The sequence below is a fragment of the Camelus ferus genome, chromosome 4, assembly GCF_009834535.1.
Source record: "Camelus ferus isolate YT-003-E chromosome 4, BCGSAC_Cfer_1.0, whole genome shotgun sequence".
Taxonomy (NCBI): domain Eukaryota; kingdom Metazoa; phylum Chordata; class Mammalia; order Artiodactyla; family Camelidae; genus Camelus; species Camelus ferus.
In genome coordinates this window covers 6,073,229-6,085,768 of record NC_045699.1, presented here as the reverse complement: position 1 = coordinate 6,085,768, position 12,540 = coordinate 6,073,229, and the positions used below count along the sequence as shown (strand labels likewise).

The window sequence follows — 12,540 nt, the reverse complement described above, 5'->3', positions numbered from 1 at the left end:
CAGAAAGGAGTTATGTTTGGAGTCTGAAGGACAATGGGAGTTTGCTGCTTGGCTGATCAATGCTGGGTCAAGTTCACATTCCCCGGCTCCTACTCTCCCACCTACACATGCAGGGCGTGGAAGCGGAGCAAAGGGAGGGAGGACAGATCCCTTTTTCACAGAGAGAGAGAGAGAGAGAGATGTGAGCTCGGGCTTTCCTAATATGGACACAGCTGGGCCTGTGTCGCATTAAACATTGATTTAATCCACCGCTGGAGGAAACATCCTACGAAAAGTACAGAGATTAGCAGCCAATTAATTCTGGCCCTTCCCACTGCTTTTCTGGAACATCTCTTACGTGGATCTTAATGTTTGATGAACTAACATTCTGGAAAATAGCTTTTTCTCATATATTATTTATATTTGGGACAGCCACCCATCCCCCAAATTATAATGGATTATACTTTCCTTACTGTGTGTGTGTGTGTGTGTGTGTGTCTATGTGTGTGTGTGTGTGTGTGTGTGTGGCGGTGGGATGATTTAGGCCCATTCCTCTTGTTTGCAAATTGTGACTTCACTGGGTTCCTTTTGGGGCCAGATGATAGACAAGGCAGTGTGAGTGCCAAGGTTTTTAAAAATAGACATGCTGGGAAAAGAAGAATGGACCAGCCCAGGGCCACCAACTCTGGGGAGCATGGACGCTCCTTGTGCACACGGTTACAGACGCCACACCCACTCCGTTTTAGAGAATAAACGTAGGGACCTAGACGTGTTTGCTCGTCAAGCTAGTGAAATGTTAACGTGTACATCTGTGGTTTAAATTAGTAACTCATATCTTGTAAGGCATTTTGCCAGAGTAGTTTTCCTATAGCATCAGTGTAGTGTGTCTTTTCTAAACAAGGAAGCCCATGTGGTTAGAACACGCGCCTAAGACTTAAGGAAGTCTCCCTGGGTGGCTTCCTATGTGCAGCCGGAGCCTCTGCACACAGCTAAGGGGCTTTTGCATGGATCCCCACTGTCCCCTAATCCTAGCTAGCAATCTTCCAAATACAAAATGCTTTTCCCCAGGGAATGGGCGGCAGCCATCAACATAATTAGAACATTGTTCACAGGGCATGAATGGGAGATATCCCCTCATGTGTACAGAATTCTAGATCAGCGCTAAAATTAGGTTCCCTGAAGACAAGGATCTATGCTCTTTTTACTCAGGATCTAGAATTGTAGTAACCAGGAACCTGGGAAAAACTCTAAAAAGTCAAATATTCACCCATTCTTACCTCCCTTCTGGGTGGTGTTGGTGTCTTCCATTTCCACTTCCCTTTTTCAGTCTTTTCTGTGTGTGTGTGCTGAACTAACCTTGCCCAGAAGTTTATTCCTAAGAGTAAGCTCCAGGAAATGCTACCCAGGGTCGGCCCGACAGCCCATCCTGTCCAGCTTTGTGTCTGCCGTCTGCCCAAAGGGACTTATTGTAAAAGAACACAATAGGTGGCTGTCCTCTGTGGCACTGACCTTGAAATTCAGATGTCTCCTAAACACCTGGACTTTCTTTAGAGTAACCTGTCAGAGATGGGTCATCATTAAAATGATCCAAACCAGCGGTTCTCAACCCTGGCTGCACACTGGAATTCCTGGTGGGAGATTCTGAAAAGGACTGATGCCTGGGGCCCCCTCTCAGACATGTGAATCTGAGTGGTCTGGAGCCCCTCCTGGGCATTAGGATGTGTAAAGCCCCTGTTGATTCTCATAAGCAGTCAGGGGTTAGCAACCGCTGACCCAAAGCCACCCCTACATAATTTTATATTCCGCCTGTGAAACTCTTTAAGGTTACAGTGTCCAAGAACGTTAAGCACCTGTAAGGAATTGCAGTCACACAGGTGTTGAAGGGGATATACTGGTAACTTTTTTTTCTGAAGTATCTGTTTTAATGGATTTTTATGGCATGGGATTATATGTAACAAGCTTTGTCTTAATCCAAGGTTGATCTGATCCACATAATAAGCAAATATTCTAAAGTGAGACAGGCGGGCTAGATGTTCCTTAAGCTCTCATGCTGGAGGCCACGCAGTGTGAAATACTGAAGGTACTAAACTTTCCTGAGACTCAGTTTCTTCATCTTGAAGATGGGCCTGTGGGGGAAACAAACAGAACAGTCTGTGTGTGGAAGCCCTTTGTAAACTGTTCAGTCCTGTACAAAACTGGCCACTCTGGTTCTTTCTGCCAGTTCCATGGTCTCTGATATGTGTAGTTTTCTGCCTTCAGGTCACTTCCCTCCAGCTTTTAGCGATGTGATGTCGCTTCTTAGTTCCAACAGTCTAGACTTTGATAAATAACAACTTTCTCCTCTTGTAAGCACATCACATATCTCATCTGATCTGCACAAGTCTATGAGAAAGAGGCCCAGAGAGGTCGCACAGCTCATATGTGACGGAGCCTGGATTCAAACCCAGGCAGGCCGTCTACACGCTCCTTGTACCGTGCCGCCTTACCGCCTGGTCACGCTGGTCTCCCGATGGCAGGGATGGTGTCTTATGCATCTTGGTGTTCACAAAGTCTAGCGCTCTGTTTTGCAGGAGGCGAACTCAATATGTTTGTTAAGTGAGTAACTCATCCATATGCCCAATTTACATTCTTCTTCCTGCACCTGAAGCACATTTCCTCTGCTTTTGATATCAAAAGTGATAAAACACTGGCTTGGTTGACGTTTTTATATCAGTCCTGTGTGATGTTTATATAGTATTATATTTACTTGGGGGTTTATTTTTTTAATAGTTCTTTTCCTTGAATTTTATAAGTAGGGTATAATCATGTCCTTACCTTCTATACTTCACTTCTGAGTGTTGTTAATGGAGAGAAATATTAGAACCATACAATTTTTTCAGACCCCCCCCTTCCAAAAAAGAAAAGGAAAATTAAAGAAAGGAAAAATGAACCCAGAGTATTTTATTTATTTATACTCCTCCTGTCCAAAACAGAGTTAAGCAAATTCTTCCAAAGCAAAATATGGCATGATAAAAGTAAACTAAAATAAGAAAACTGAAGCAAGGTGAAAATACTCACAGGGAAGTAAGATGCAGCCAGGAATTTAGTTCGCATCAGTACACACCCCTGAAGCTCCTATGCCTGACTTACAGTGGGTCATAGGGCTTTCTAGAAGAGGGGGAGGAGTCAATTTGCAGTGTTGATGAGGTAAAACAAACCAGTTGCCTAAGTCCAACTGTTCCTGATGTTGATATGAGGGAGTTTTCCCTGTGGGTCCTCTCAGAAAATTACTATTTAATGTAATAAACAACCCTCTAAAACCATCCTTACGGTAAACATTGTGATGGATTTTATGGGCTGTTTTTTTTTTTTTTTTATAATGCACCTCAATAAAGGTTGATGGCTTCTTCCCAGAACATAATGCGATAAAAGGAATTTCACAGAGCACCAGTACGATGCAGTCCAGCGCCAGCTGTGTGGTGGTCAGGGACCATCCAGGGTAGAAGTCTGGGTATCAGCAAACCCTGTGAACCTTCTGACAGTTGGCATGGGGGAGGTGAGGGGGGACGGGGCTGTGCACTTCGGTGTATTTTTCTTTAGGGAGCCAGTAGCTGAGAGCTTAATGCTTCATCAGATTTTCAGAGAGGGTCAGGAAATGGAAGAACTGAGCATGCTCCCTCAGGCAAGCTCTGTGAAAGTTTTTGAGCGATGGTGAGTGCAGGGTTATGGTTACTAAGAGGAAGAGATCCTGTTAGCCAGATCACTCACTGCAAAGCAAACGTGAGATGGATTTCCTTTTCTGAAAACTATGCTTTATAAGGTATTCCACTGAGAGGTCCATTTGGCAGGGCCCAAATCCTCTTCAGAAAGAAGTCAGGCATTCATTCTAACACAGAGACAAAATGGGCAATAATACAAATGATAATTTTTCTAAAGTAAAAAAGTCAAATAAAAAGCAGTCATAAAAGAATGTTACATTCTTAAGTGATAGAGCAAAATTTAAAGATACAAATGTTTGATAACTTTGCCCCTAATCCTTGCTGGTTATTATTTGCAACTTAAAATCACCTTGATTTTATTTCCAGACATGTGCGGACTCTTAACTTTTAATTTACCCTGAATATATGTTGGCTGTAGAGCACTTCCGAAGCCAACGAATGTTTCTGGAACCCCCCCCCCCCAACCCCGCCACCTTGTTTGGTATTAAGAGGTCTTTTGACTTCTTTTAGTGGATAGTCTTCGTGTTGCTGTGCCTGAGGGAGTGTAATTTGCTGTCTGAGCTGTTTTGGGCTAATTAAAGGGCTCCCCTCCTTGGCCCTTTCAGCCTTCTGGTGGCCTGGGGGAGGGGTGTCCTGCTGGTTCTCGTTCCTCTGGACTGCACCTCATCACAAAGCAGAAGCACACATCCATAGCAACGATACGAAACTGACATCACTGTCATTTTCCAGTGAAAGGAGTCATTTCCTCTCACCTAAAAAAAAGGAGAAAACAGAAAAAGGTTTTCCCTCCAAAAGTAATCTCCAGCCACTAGGTTAAGTAATGCTTTTATTTTAAAGCAATGACATTTCCCTCCGCTTCTGAAATTGTCTTCAGTTATTATAAACTGCTTTGACAAGAAAGTTTCTTAACACAATTTCCTTTCAAAACTTGCATCTCTACCAGACGAGGCATTTTTAAAGATATACTTCAAATAGAAAACATCTGTTTTTAAAAGATAGCTTTAAAGTGCTTTCACCACATTCTCAAAGATAGTTATTAAAGCGTTCATCCCCAAGTGTAGAATCCTCATTTAAAAAAAGTAGTCTTCCTCAGGTTTCTCCACACCCTACCTTCCCTGGGGTCTCCTGATGAAGAAAGGTAGGTTTAGGTAGACAAAAGGGGAAATGTGGTGAAGTTACATTGAACATAATCGAAAAGAATACTTTTCCAGTGTCATGAAATATGTTAATATTTCATTCTAGATTAAATTCAGCTCCTGCCACAATTTTGGAATACAATTTTCATGACTAATATATGAGGAAATCAGGAAACTTTATTTCCCATTTCTATTTTTATTTTCTAAAAAAGATCATTTTGGAAGTTCCCTGGTAATGTAACTAATGTCCCATGGTCTCTCTTTAAAAAATGCACAATTTTATGCTCTTTATAAATGAAGGTATTTTAGTCGATAAACAAACAGGAGGTAATTAGAAGAATCTTCACCTTAAGAATCCCCCCGTCAAATTTCATATGCCATTCATTCAGTGTTTGTTCCTTTATCCACCCATTCACTTACTTAACACATTTATTGAGCATCTACTATGTGCCAGGCAGTGTTTTCAGTGACTGAACCAAAATGTACTGAATATTGGTTCATTAATTATAACAAATGGCCCACACCAGTGCAAGATTTTGATAATAAAGGAAACTGTGGGTTATGTTGGGGTACAGGGAACTCCTGCTATATGCACAAATTTTTCTGAAAAATAAAGTCTCAATTAAAAATTAAACATTGAAATATCTATAAAAGGTAATTACTTTAAAGGAAATAAACAAGATGCTGTTAGAAAGAATAATGGGGTGACATAATTTGGATTGGGGAGTGAGGAAAGGCTTTTCTAGAGAAGTGCTGTTTAAGCCCAGAACTAGAGAATAAGTAGGAGCCAGGCAGGCAAGAAAGAGAAGGAAATGCATTCTCAGAAAAGCAAAGTGATATCATTTGAACTACCTTTGTAAATGCCATTCTGCTTTCTCCGTGGAGGATGGACTGGCAGGGGTGGGGATTGGGGGGCAAGAGGACAAAGAAGAAGACAAGTTAGTAGGCACTAGAATAAACCACAGCTCTTGCTACCCACTCAAAAATCCTAGAAGAGCAGAGTGACAGTAAGGATGTCTTCTTTGCTCAGCTTGTGCCAGAAACCATTAGGGTCTCTGTGAACCGGGCACTGGGAAGAAATGAGACTGTCAATGGCAGCAAGATGGTGTTCCTGGGACTCAGTTCCTAAGATCTTTCCAGTGGCTCAACGGGATTTATAGAATGAGGAGCGATTGCGTGGGAGTGAGTGAGCGTGCGTGTGTGTGTGTGTGTGTGTGTATTTGAGACTACAACCCAATGAAAATTATAAAGGGAAAATAGCCTTTAAGTACTATCTACTCAGCCATAGCTGCAGATTTTCATAGAAGTCTGTGTAAGGTTTAATTTGTAATAGTTATCTTTCTTCCTGCTGCTGGATTGTTAGAATTTATTTTGGCTTTTGTTTCTTCTAAGACTGCATGTTTTTATTTTTTAATTTATTTTTTATTTTATTAAACATTTTTTTAATTGAGTTATAGTCATTTTACAATGTTGTGTCAAACTCCAGCGTAGAGCATAATTTTTCAGTTATACATGAACATACATATATTTATTGTCACATTAAGACTGCATGTTTTTAAATTGTTGCTAAATCAACAAAGAGGACGCTTAAGAAAGGTCCATTTAGGCAGGCACTGTTTCAGTACCTCTGTATTGAACTGCATCTATCAGGGTTCTGAGGGATGCTGAATTCCCAAGGAAAAAACTTCTGGTGAGTAAAGGGAAATGTCAGTGAGTGATGGATTTCTATTGATTCTGGAACTGTTAATAGTAGCATGGAAGCTTAAATAGTTTTCCATTTAAAATTAAGCAGCTCTGCGATTACATAATTCACTTCATCTTTTGTAATTTTTACCTGCCTGTGTGTACGTTTATTTGAGATTTGCAACCATTATCTATTGCTATGCATTTCTTTTACAGTAGAAAAATTGTATGTGATAGTTGTACATTATATATAAAAAGATTCGATAACACTTTGAAAAAATCTTTAGCAAATGAGCATGAACTTCATAGCTCTTAGCTAATAATGGTTAATATGTCGATCCAACTCTCTAAAGGTTTTTTGATTTTTTTTGTATTCCTGGAAACACAAACTCTAAGTCAAGAGTCTCCCATTTCAGCAGACCTGCTTGTTTTAGGAAGCAGAAGTGCATCATCGATGTAATTTTAAGTAGTCCTGTTATGAATATGGGATGAAGGGATAAAATAAAGTTTTCCAGCCTGATGTCTCCATTAAGAAGCTCCCCTTTGTGTAAAATACTCCATGGCAAAGTTGCTTCTATTTAAAGTAGTGAGTTTGATCTTGGCTTTGATCTAAAGCTTTTGATCTTGAAAGAAGGATGGAGTAGCAATAAAGAGAGGGCAAGACAGATTTTCTTTAAAGAAATGCGATAAAATTAAAGGAATGGTCAAGATCAGCAAACACGAGTGCGACCCGACTCTTCTCCCCAAGCGCTCACCCCCCAGGCTGATTCAGCCAACTTCTGATGAGGATGGAAAGAAAGCCTTCTGGGGTCTGGCGGAAAAACCTGGGGGGGTATCGCACACTTTTGTAAACTAAGTGGAAACTTTCTCCTATTTATGAAGACATACTGTCCCCTTTGCAAATTCTACCAGTCGCTTTGGCGGGGGGCGGGTGTCCTCGGGCCGCGAGCGCGGCGCCGGCCACGCTTAGCCCGAGCGCCTTAGCTCCCGCGACGCGCGGCCGGAGCTCGGGATTCGCCTTTAACGCGCTCCCAGCTTCTCCTCCGGGAGGTCACCTGCCACCGCCCCAGAGTCCGGAGGGGCCACTGAAAAACGTCTACTTAATGGCGTCTAATCCATTCCCGGGGAAAACTCCATTAGGAAAGTTCCTTTGCCTCTGCGAAGGCCATCTGGACGCTCAGGTTCCTGACCCGAGGAGCGAGTTAAGGCTGGCCGCGGGGGTGACGGCGCTTCTCCCGCTAAGCCTTTTTGCCCGCCGGCGGGCATCACTTCTCCCACCGCGGCCGAGAAACCCTTCCGCGGATACCCAGGGGTGGGGGCTGGCAAGGTGAGCGTGCGCGCCCGGGGTCGGTCCACGCGTGGGAGGGCGCGGGAGCGCGGGCGCGGGCCGGACGCGGAGAGAGGAAGAAAGATGTTTGCGAAGAGAACAATAAAATAGCCGGCGCGCCGGCGGGGGCGGGGGCGGAGGCGACCTGCGGGGAGGGCGGCGCGGCCGCCTATACCTTTAAGGCAGGCCCCGCCCCCGCCCCAGCCCCCGCCCGCCGCCCGCGCCGCCGCCCCGGCCCCGCGCCGCCCGCCGCCCGCGCTGCGCCTTAGGTGTTGCGGGCCCGAGCGCCCGCTGCTCTCCGCCGGGCCGGCGGGGCGGACGGCCCTGGGCGCGGGCTCCGGCGCCCCGCTCCCACCCTCACCTTCCGCGGGCGAGGTACGGGGTCAGCGCGCCGAGTTGGTGGAGTGCAGGGGAGGGAGGCTGGGGCGGCTCCCAGGATAAACTTGACTCTGTCCCCTTCCCCCGCAGCCGCTGCAGAGGGAGCGCCAGGCCGGGGCGGAGTGCGGGCTCGCCCGGCAAGTGAGCGCGGAGGTGAGTGCGGGCGGCGCGGTCCCAGCGTTCCTCTCCCTCCCGGGGCGGTGGGTCCCGCGTCGCATCCCCGCCGCGGAGCCCCGGGCGTCCGGTCGGCGCGACGGCGGTGGGTAAGATGGCCCTGGTTCGGGGGCTCCGGCGCGGGGGCGGCAGAGCAGGCCCGTGGCGGAGGGAACGGCCGGGGCGAAGGTCACGGCCTGGGCTCGCCGCAGACCCGAGGGCCCCCCGGTGCCCGTGCGGCCCCCGGGCCCCGAAAGGTGCCCGAGGCTTCCCCAGGTGAAGCCGAGGAGGGCTGCGTCGCGAGGCCGTCCGTCGTGTCTTTCCCACGCGGGGGGCGGCCCTCAGGACCCGTCGTCCTGTTTGAAATGCCCTGTGGTTTTTGAACTTCAGGTCGCGAAATGGGTTCGAGTGAACCGGAGACCCCGAAAGCGGAAACGAAGGGAGACCGAAGAAGTGTTTGAAGAGGTAGGGGTCCCCGAAAGAAAGCACTGTGTGGAGCTCTTGATAAATCTCCCCGTCTGCCCCTGAGTACTTGGTCACACAATAGAGTAGCATTTAAAAAAAAAAGTTTTAATTAAATTTACAGGAAACCGTAGGTGTGCGTGGATAGTTATATAGAAAATACTCGTTTAGTACTCCTGATTATCAACGTATTGTGGTCTCATGAAGTAAGAATGACCAGGATGGAAATTTCTTTCATGCTCATTAAATAGAGCATTAAGACGTTAAGTGAGTTCCATTATTGCATTAGACCTGTACTATTTATTATGACGTTACATTATATTATTATTATAGGTACCTCTAAAGGCGGGGGGTGTTCTGAATCAATCACCCACAATATCAGGTTTCTCTGGTTGTGACAGAGACAACACACTCATTCATTTAGACCTTAAATCAGAGCAATCTCAAAAATGGAGAGAGGAGGTGAAAGAAGTGTATTACTTTTGAAACCGTAGGAGGGATTTTATTTACTAAAGCAAATGAGAAATGTGTTCTTCTAAATGTAGAACTTCCATATGCTACTTTGCAGAAGTTTGGACTACCTGCTTTCTCCTGAAATTGTGTTAAGTTAAATTTTGATTTGTCATTGTAATGAATATTATGAAACAAGGTAAGTAGTCTGTTGTTTTCTAAGTGATTTCGTTGAAAACTCTCAAAAGTGAATAATATTTCCACAAGGGTTACAGCAGATAAGATTTTTGTTGCTTTTGCTTAATTATTTTACTGTTTTTCGATTCTTGAAAGCACCGAGGGATTAAAATAGCCGTGTGTTGTTTTTCTGCTTCGAGAATGTATGATGAATCACTTCTGATTCTGAAGCCAAATTCTTACTGATAGCATTGCTGCCAACTTCTGTGATGTGTTGCCTGAGTATGGGCATTGCAGCGTCGGAGAATGTGCACAAAGCACATCATAATGAAGGTGATACCAAAGTTTCAGAGTGCATTTAAGGATACCAAGGGCAGCTTCTAAGAGAATTGGAAAAAGAACTGACCTGGGAGTACAGTCATCTGCAGGGCGACATTCAGTGTGTGAAAAGCCCTTCCCTTTTTAAACAAAGAGTCATATACGTCACTTCAGTTAAATAGTAATAGAAAAAGTTATCATTTTGAACCGGCTTGAGTTTTCTGACCAGACCTCAGCATGCTGTGGTAGGTTGTGTTTGTTTAACTTTCAAGGTCTAGATGTTTTTAAAAACGTTGGTGAGGTGATGGATGAGATCACAGAATGTCCAAAGAAGGGAAAAGAATTATGGCTTGCTTAGTATTTAAGAAAAAAAATATTTCCTAGGGATTATTTTTTTAAACCAAAAGTAAGATTGCCCAAGAGCACAGTGTACCATGCATAAAAGAAGGGGAAGGCGTTATCTTTGTGGGTTACCAGGTTCCATCACTACCAGAATCTGGATTGAAAGTGACCATATCTGTGACACCCATGACCTGACCACTGCCTTCTGAGAATGAGAAGGGTCGGGACTGAGGATTTTGCCTTCCAAGAAAACTGGAGTTGCTGGCTGTGCTATTTCTCCTTGAGAGAGGCTATTGTGTTAGGGCCTTGACTTTTCTTAGAAATTGTGGGCAGCAGTTTTTTAAAGAGGACATGAAAATGAAGTGGGTTGAGACCAACGTGCCGAACTTCCTTTCAAGGAATGAAGCTTAAAGCTGACTAGCTTTGAGGGTGGAGGTGCAGAGAGCGAGAAGATGGGAAATTTCAGAATTGTGTCAGAGAGTATTAATGATCAGTGTCTCCAGTCTTTCCTTCTGGTTCTGCACATGGCCTGCTGTTTGGCCTCTGCCATTCCTGGGAGAGGGTTTGGAGCTCTCTGAGGCAAAGCAGGCGATATTTTCAAGGGCAAGGAGAAAGAATGTGTAATCAGCCGCCAAGGGCATTGGAACAAGTTCTGAAAGGCACCGAAGCCGTCCTGCAGCTGGTAGCCGAGCGTGTCCCCTGATTGCCCGAGTGTCTATTCCAAAACACAGATCCAGTCCTGTGATAACTAGTCTTCAGACCCAGGTCATTGGTTAACCTTCTGCTGAGACTTGAACATGTTATTCCTCGGAATCCAGGTAGTTAACTTACTGCTGAGCTTAGTAAGTTTTTAAAAACGTCTGTCATGCCACAAGCAGGAGCAAATTAAGTTTCTCCTTTTTCATGCATCCACTGTTTTTCTACAACATTAAAATAAAAATGTGGTGTTTTCTGCTCCTATTCATTTTCTGTAACTGTGAAATAAGAAAATGAGTTCTAGACGTTTCTGGTAGGTTGTACCTTTTAAATCTAGGCATTGTTTTCATTTGCCTGCTTAGCTGTCTTTGCCCGTCTCTCCCCTTCATGCTGCCCTTTCCTCCACCCCCCAAGTCTCTTTTCAGGCCTCAGGCAGGGTTCAGCCCAGAGGAGTGAACTTGGGGGATAACTAGTCTGTATTTAAGTACCCTAAGGCCATAACGTTTTCCCTCTGATTTTTACTGACTCGTGGAAAGCAGTCTTCTGACCTGCCTGAGGAAGAAAAACAGGAGTGGTGTAAGGCCAGGGTCTGGAACTGGTCCTTGGGCGAGGAGTTTTACATTAAAGAATGTAATCTTACAGGAATAATTATTTCCTCTCCCTTAAAACCTCACAAGTGCTAAGTGGAAGGCATAGCCTAGTGTAACTTAAAACACTAGTTGGGTTTTTCAGTGAACTCAGAAGCAAAACAAACTTATCCTGTGCTCAGCTGTGGGTTAAAATAACGAATAATGAAATAAAGTAAACTGGGGGAGTGAGAGGTACCACCCAGAAAGGTGATTGAGGGTGCTCTCCTGGCCTCTGCTGGCCTGTGTCCTGTCATTCCCACCCACCCACCGGATAGCTCAGCTGTCTCCCTGCTGTCTTGCAGGCTTTCCTTTCTCAGCTTTCTGAAGATGCATCATTCTCTTGGATGCAGCTTCTCCTATCCTCTCTTGACATTTATTTCCATTTTATCTTATCTTTATGTTTTAGCCCCTTCTCCAATGGCATAACGGAATTCCTTTATACTGTTTTTTTGTTTTCTTTATTTTAAATTACAAGGCTCACCTCTCTTTTGCTTCTGGTCCTCAGGTATTTTTTTCCCTGCTTTCTGATAGTCTCCCCTTTTCACTATTTTGAGTTTTTTTTTTTTTTTTTTTAATTCGAGTAATTTGTGCAACAGAATGGCAAGGGGAACACAAACAATTAGACAAAGGACGATTGGGATGAATCGATCAGGCTGCTCTGCAAGGGGTGGGTTAACAATGGTGGTTGTGACACTGAATTGTACAATGTGCGTTTAAGAAAACATTCATAGATTTTACTAAATGGCTATTGGTTTGGAAGAACACACTTTTTTTCCTGCTTTTATCTAACTGATTCAAAGATAAATACAAATTATCCATTATATTCAAAGATTAATATAACTTCTTATAAATATAATACATGTAAAATAATATGTCTTTGATAATTTTATCAGTGTTGTAAGGATTAGGACCAATGGGAGAATAATAATTTATGAACTGTATATATGAAGAGAATATCTGAATGGCATTATGATTTCTTTAGAAGAAGAAAATTCCAATTTTCATATTCTAGAGAAGCACCCTTTCTACTTTATACATATCTGATAATATACAGAGAACAAATTTTAAAGTGCTCATTTCTGGTCGTCAGTAAGTACATGATGATGTCAGAA

The 12,540-nt window shown here is 44.0% G+C and overlaps 1 protein-coding gene across 13 annotated transcripts in view; it reads left to right on the top strand.

The window, feature by feature from the left end:
• The window catches only part of AOPEP (aminopeptidase O (putative)), a 324,257-nt gene that overhangs the window by 240,472 nt on the left and 71,245 nt on the right, over positions 1-12,540 (top strand). For 9 of the 13 annotated variants that reach the window (XR_004319043.1, XR_004319048.1, XM_032477459.1 and 6 more), the window contains 2 exons: positions 8,292-8,354; positions 8,745-8,819. Coding sequence is in view for 7 of the 13 variants with exons in the window: in XM_032477459.1 (XP_032333350.1) it covers positions 8,292-8,354; positions 8,745-8,819 (138 nt within the window). In the remaining 6 variants the exon portion in view is untranslated. Of the gene's footprint in view, positions 1-8,291; positions 8,465-8,744; positions 8,820-12,540 lie in introns of all 13 variants that reach the window. The other 4 variants (XR_004319045.1, XR_004319044.1, XR_004319047.1 and 1 more) reach the window with 1 other exon arrangement.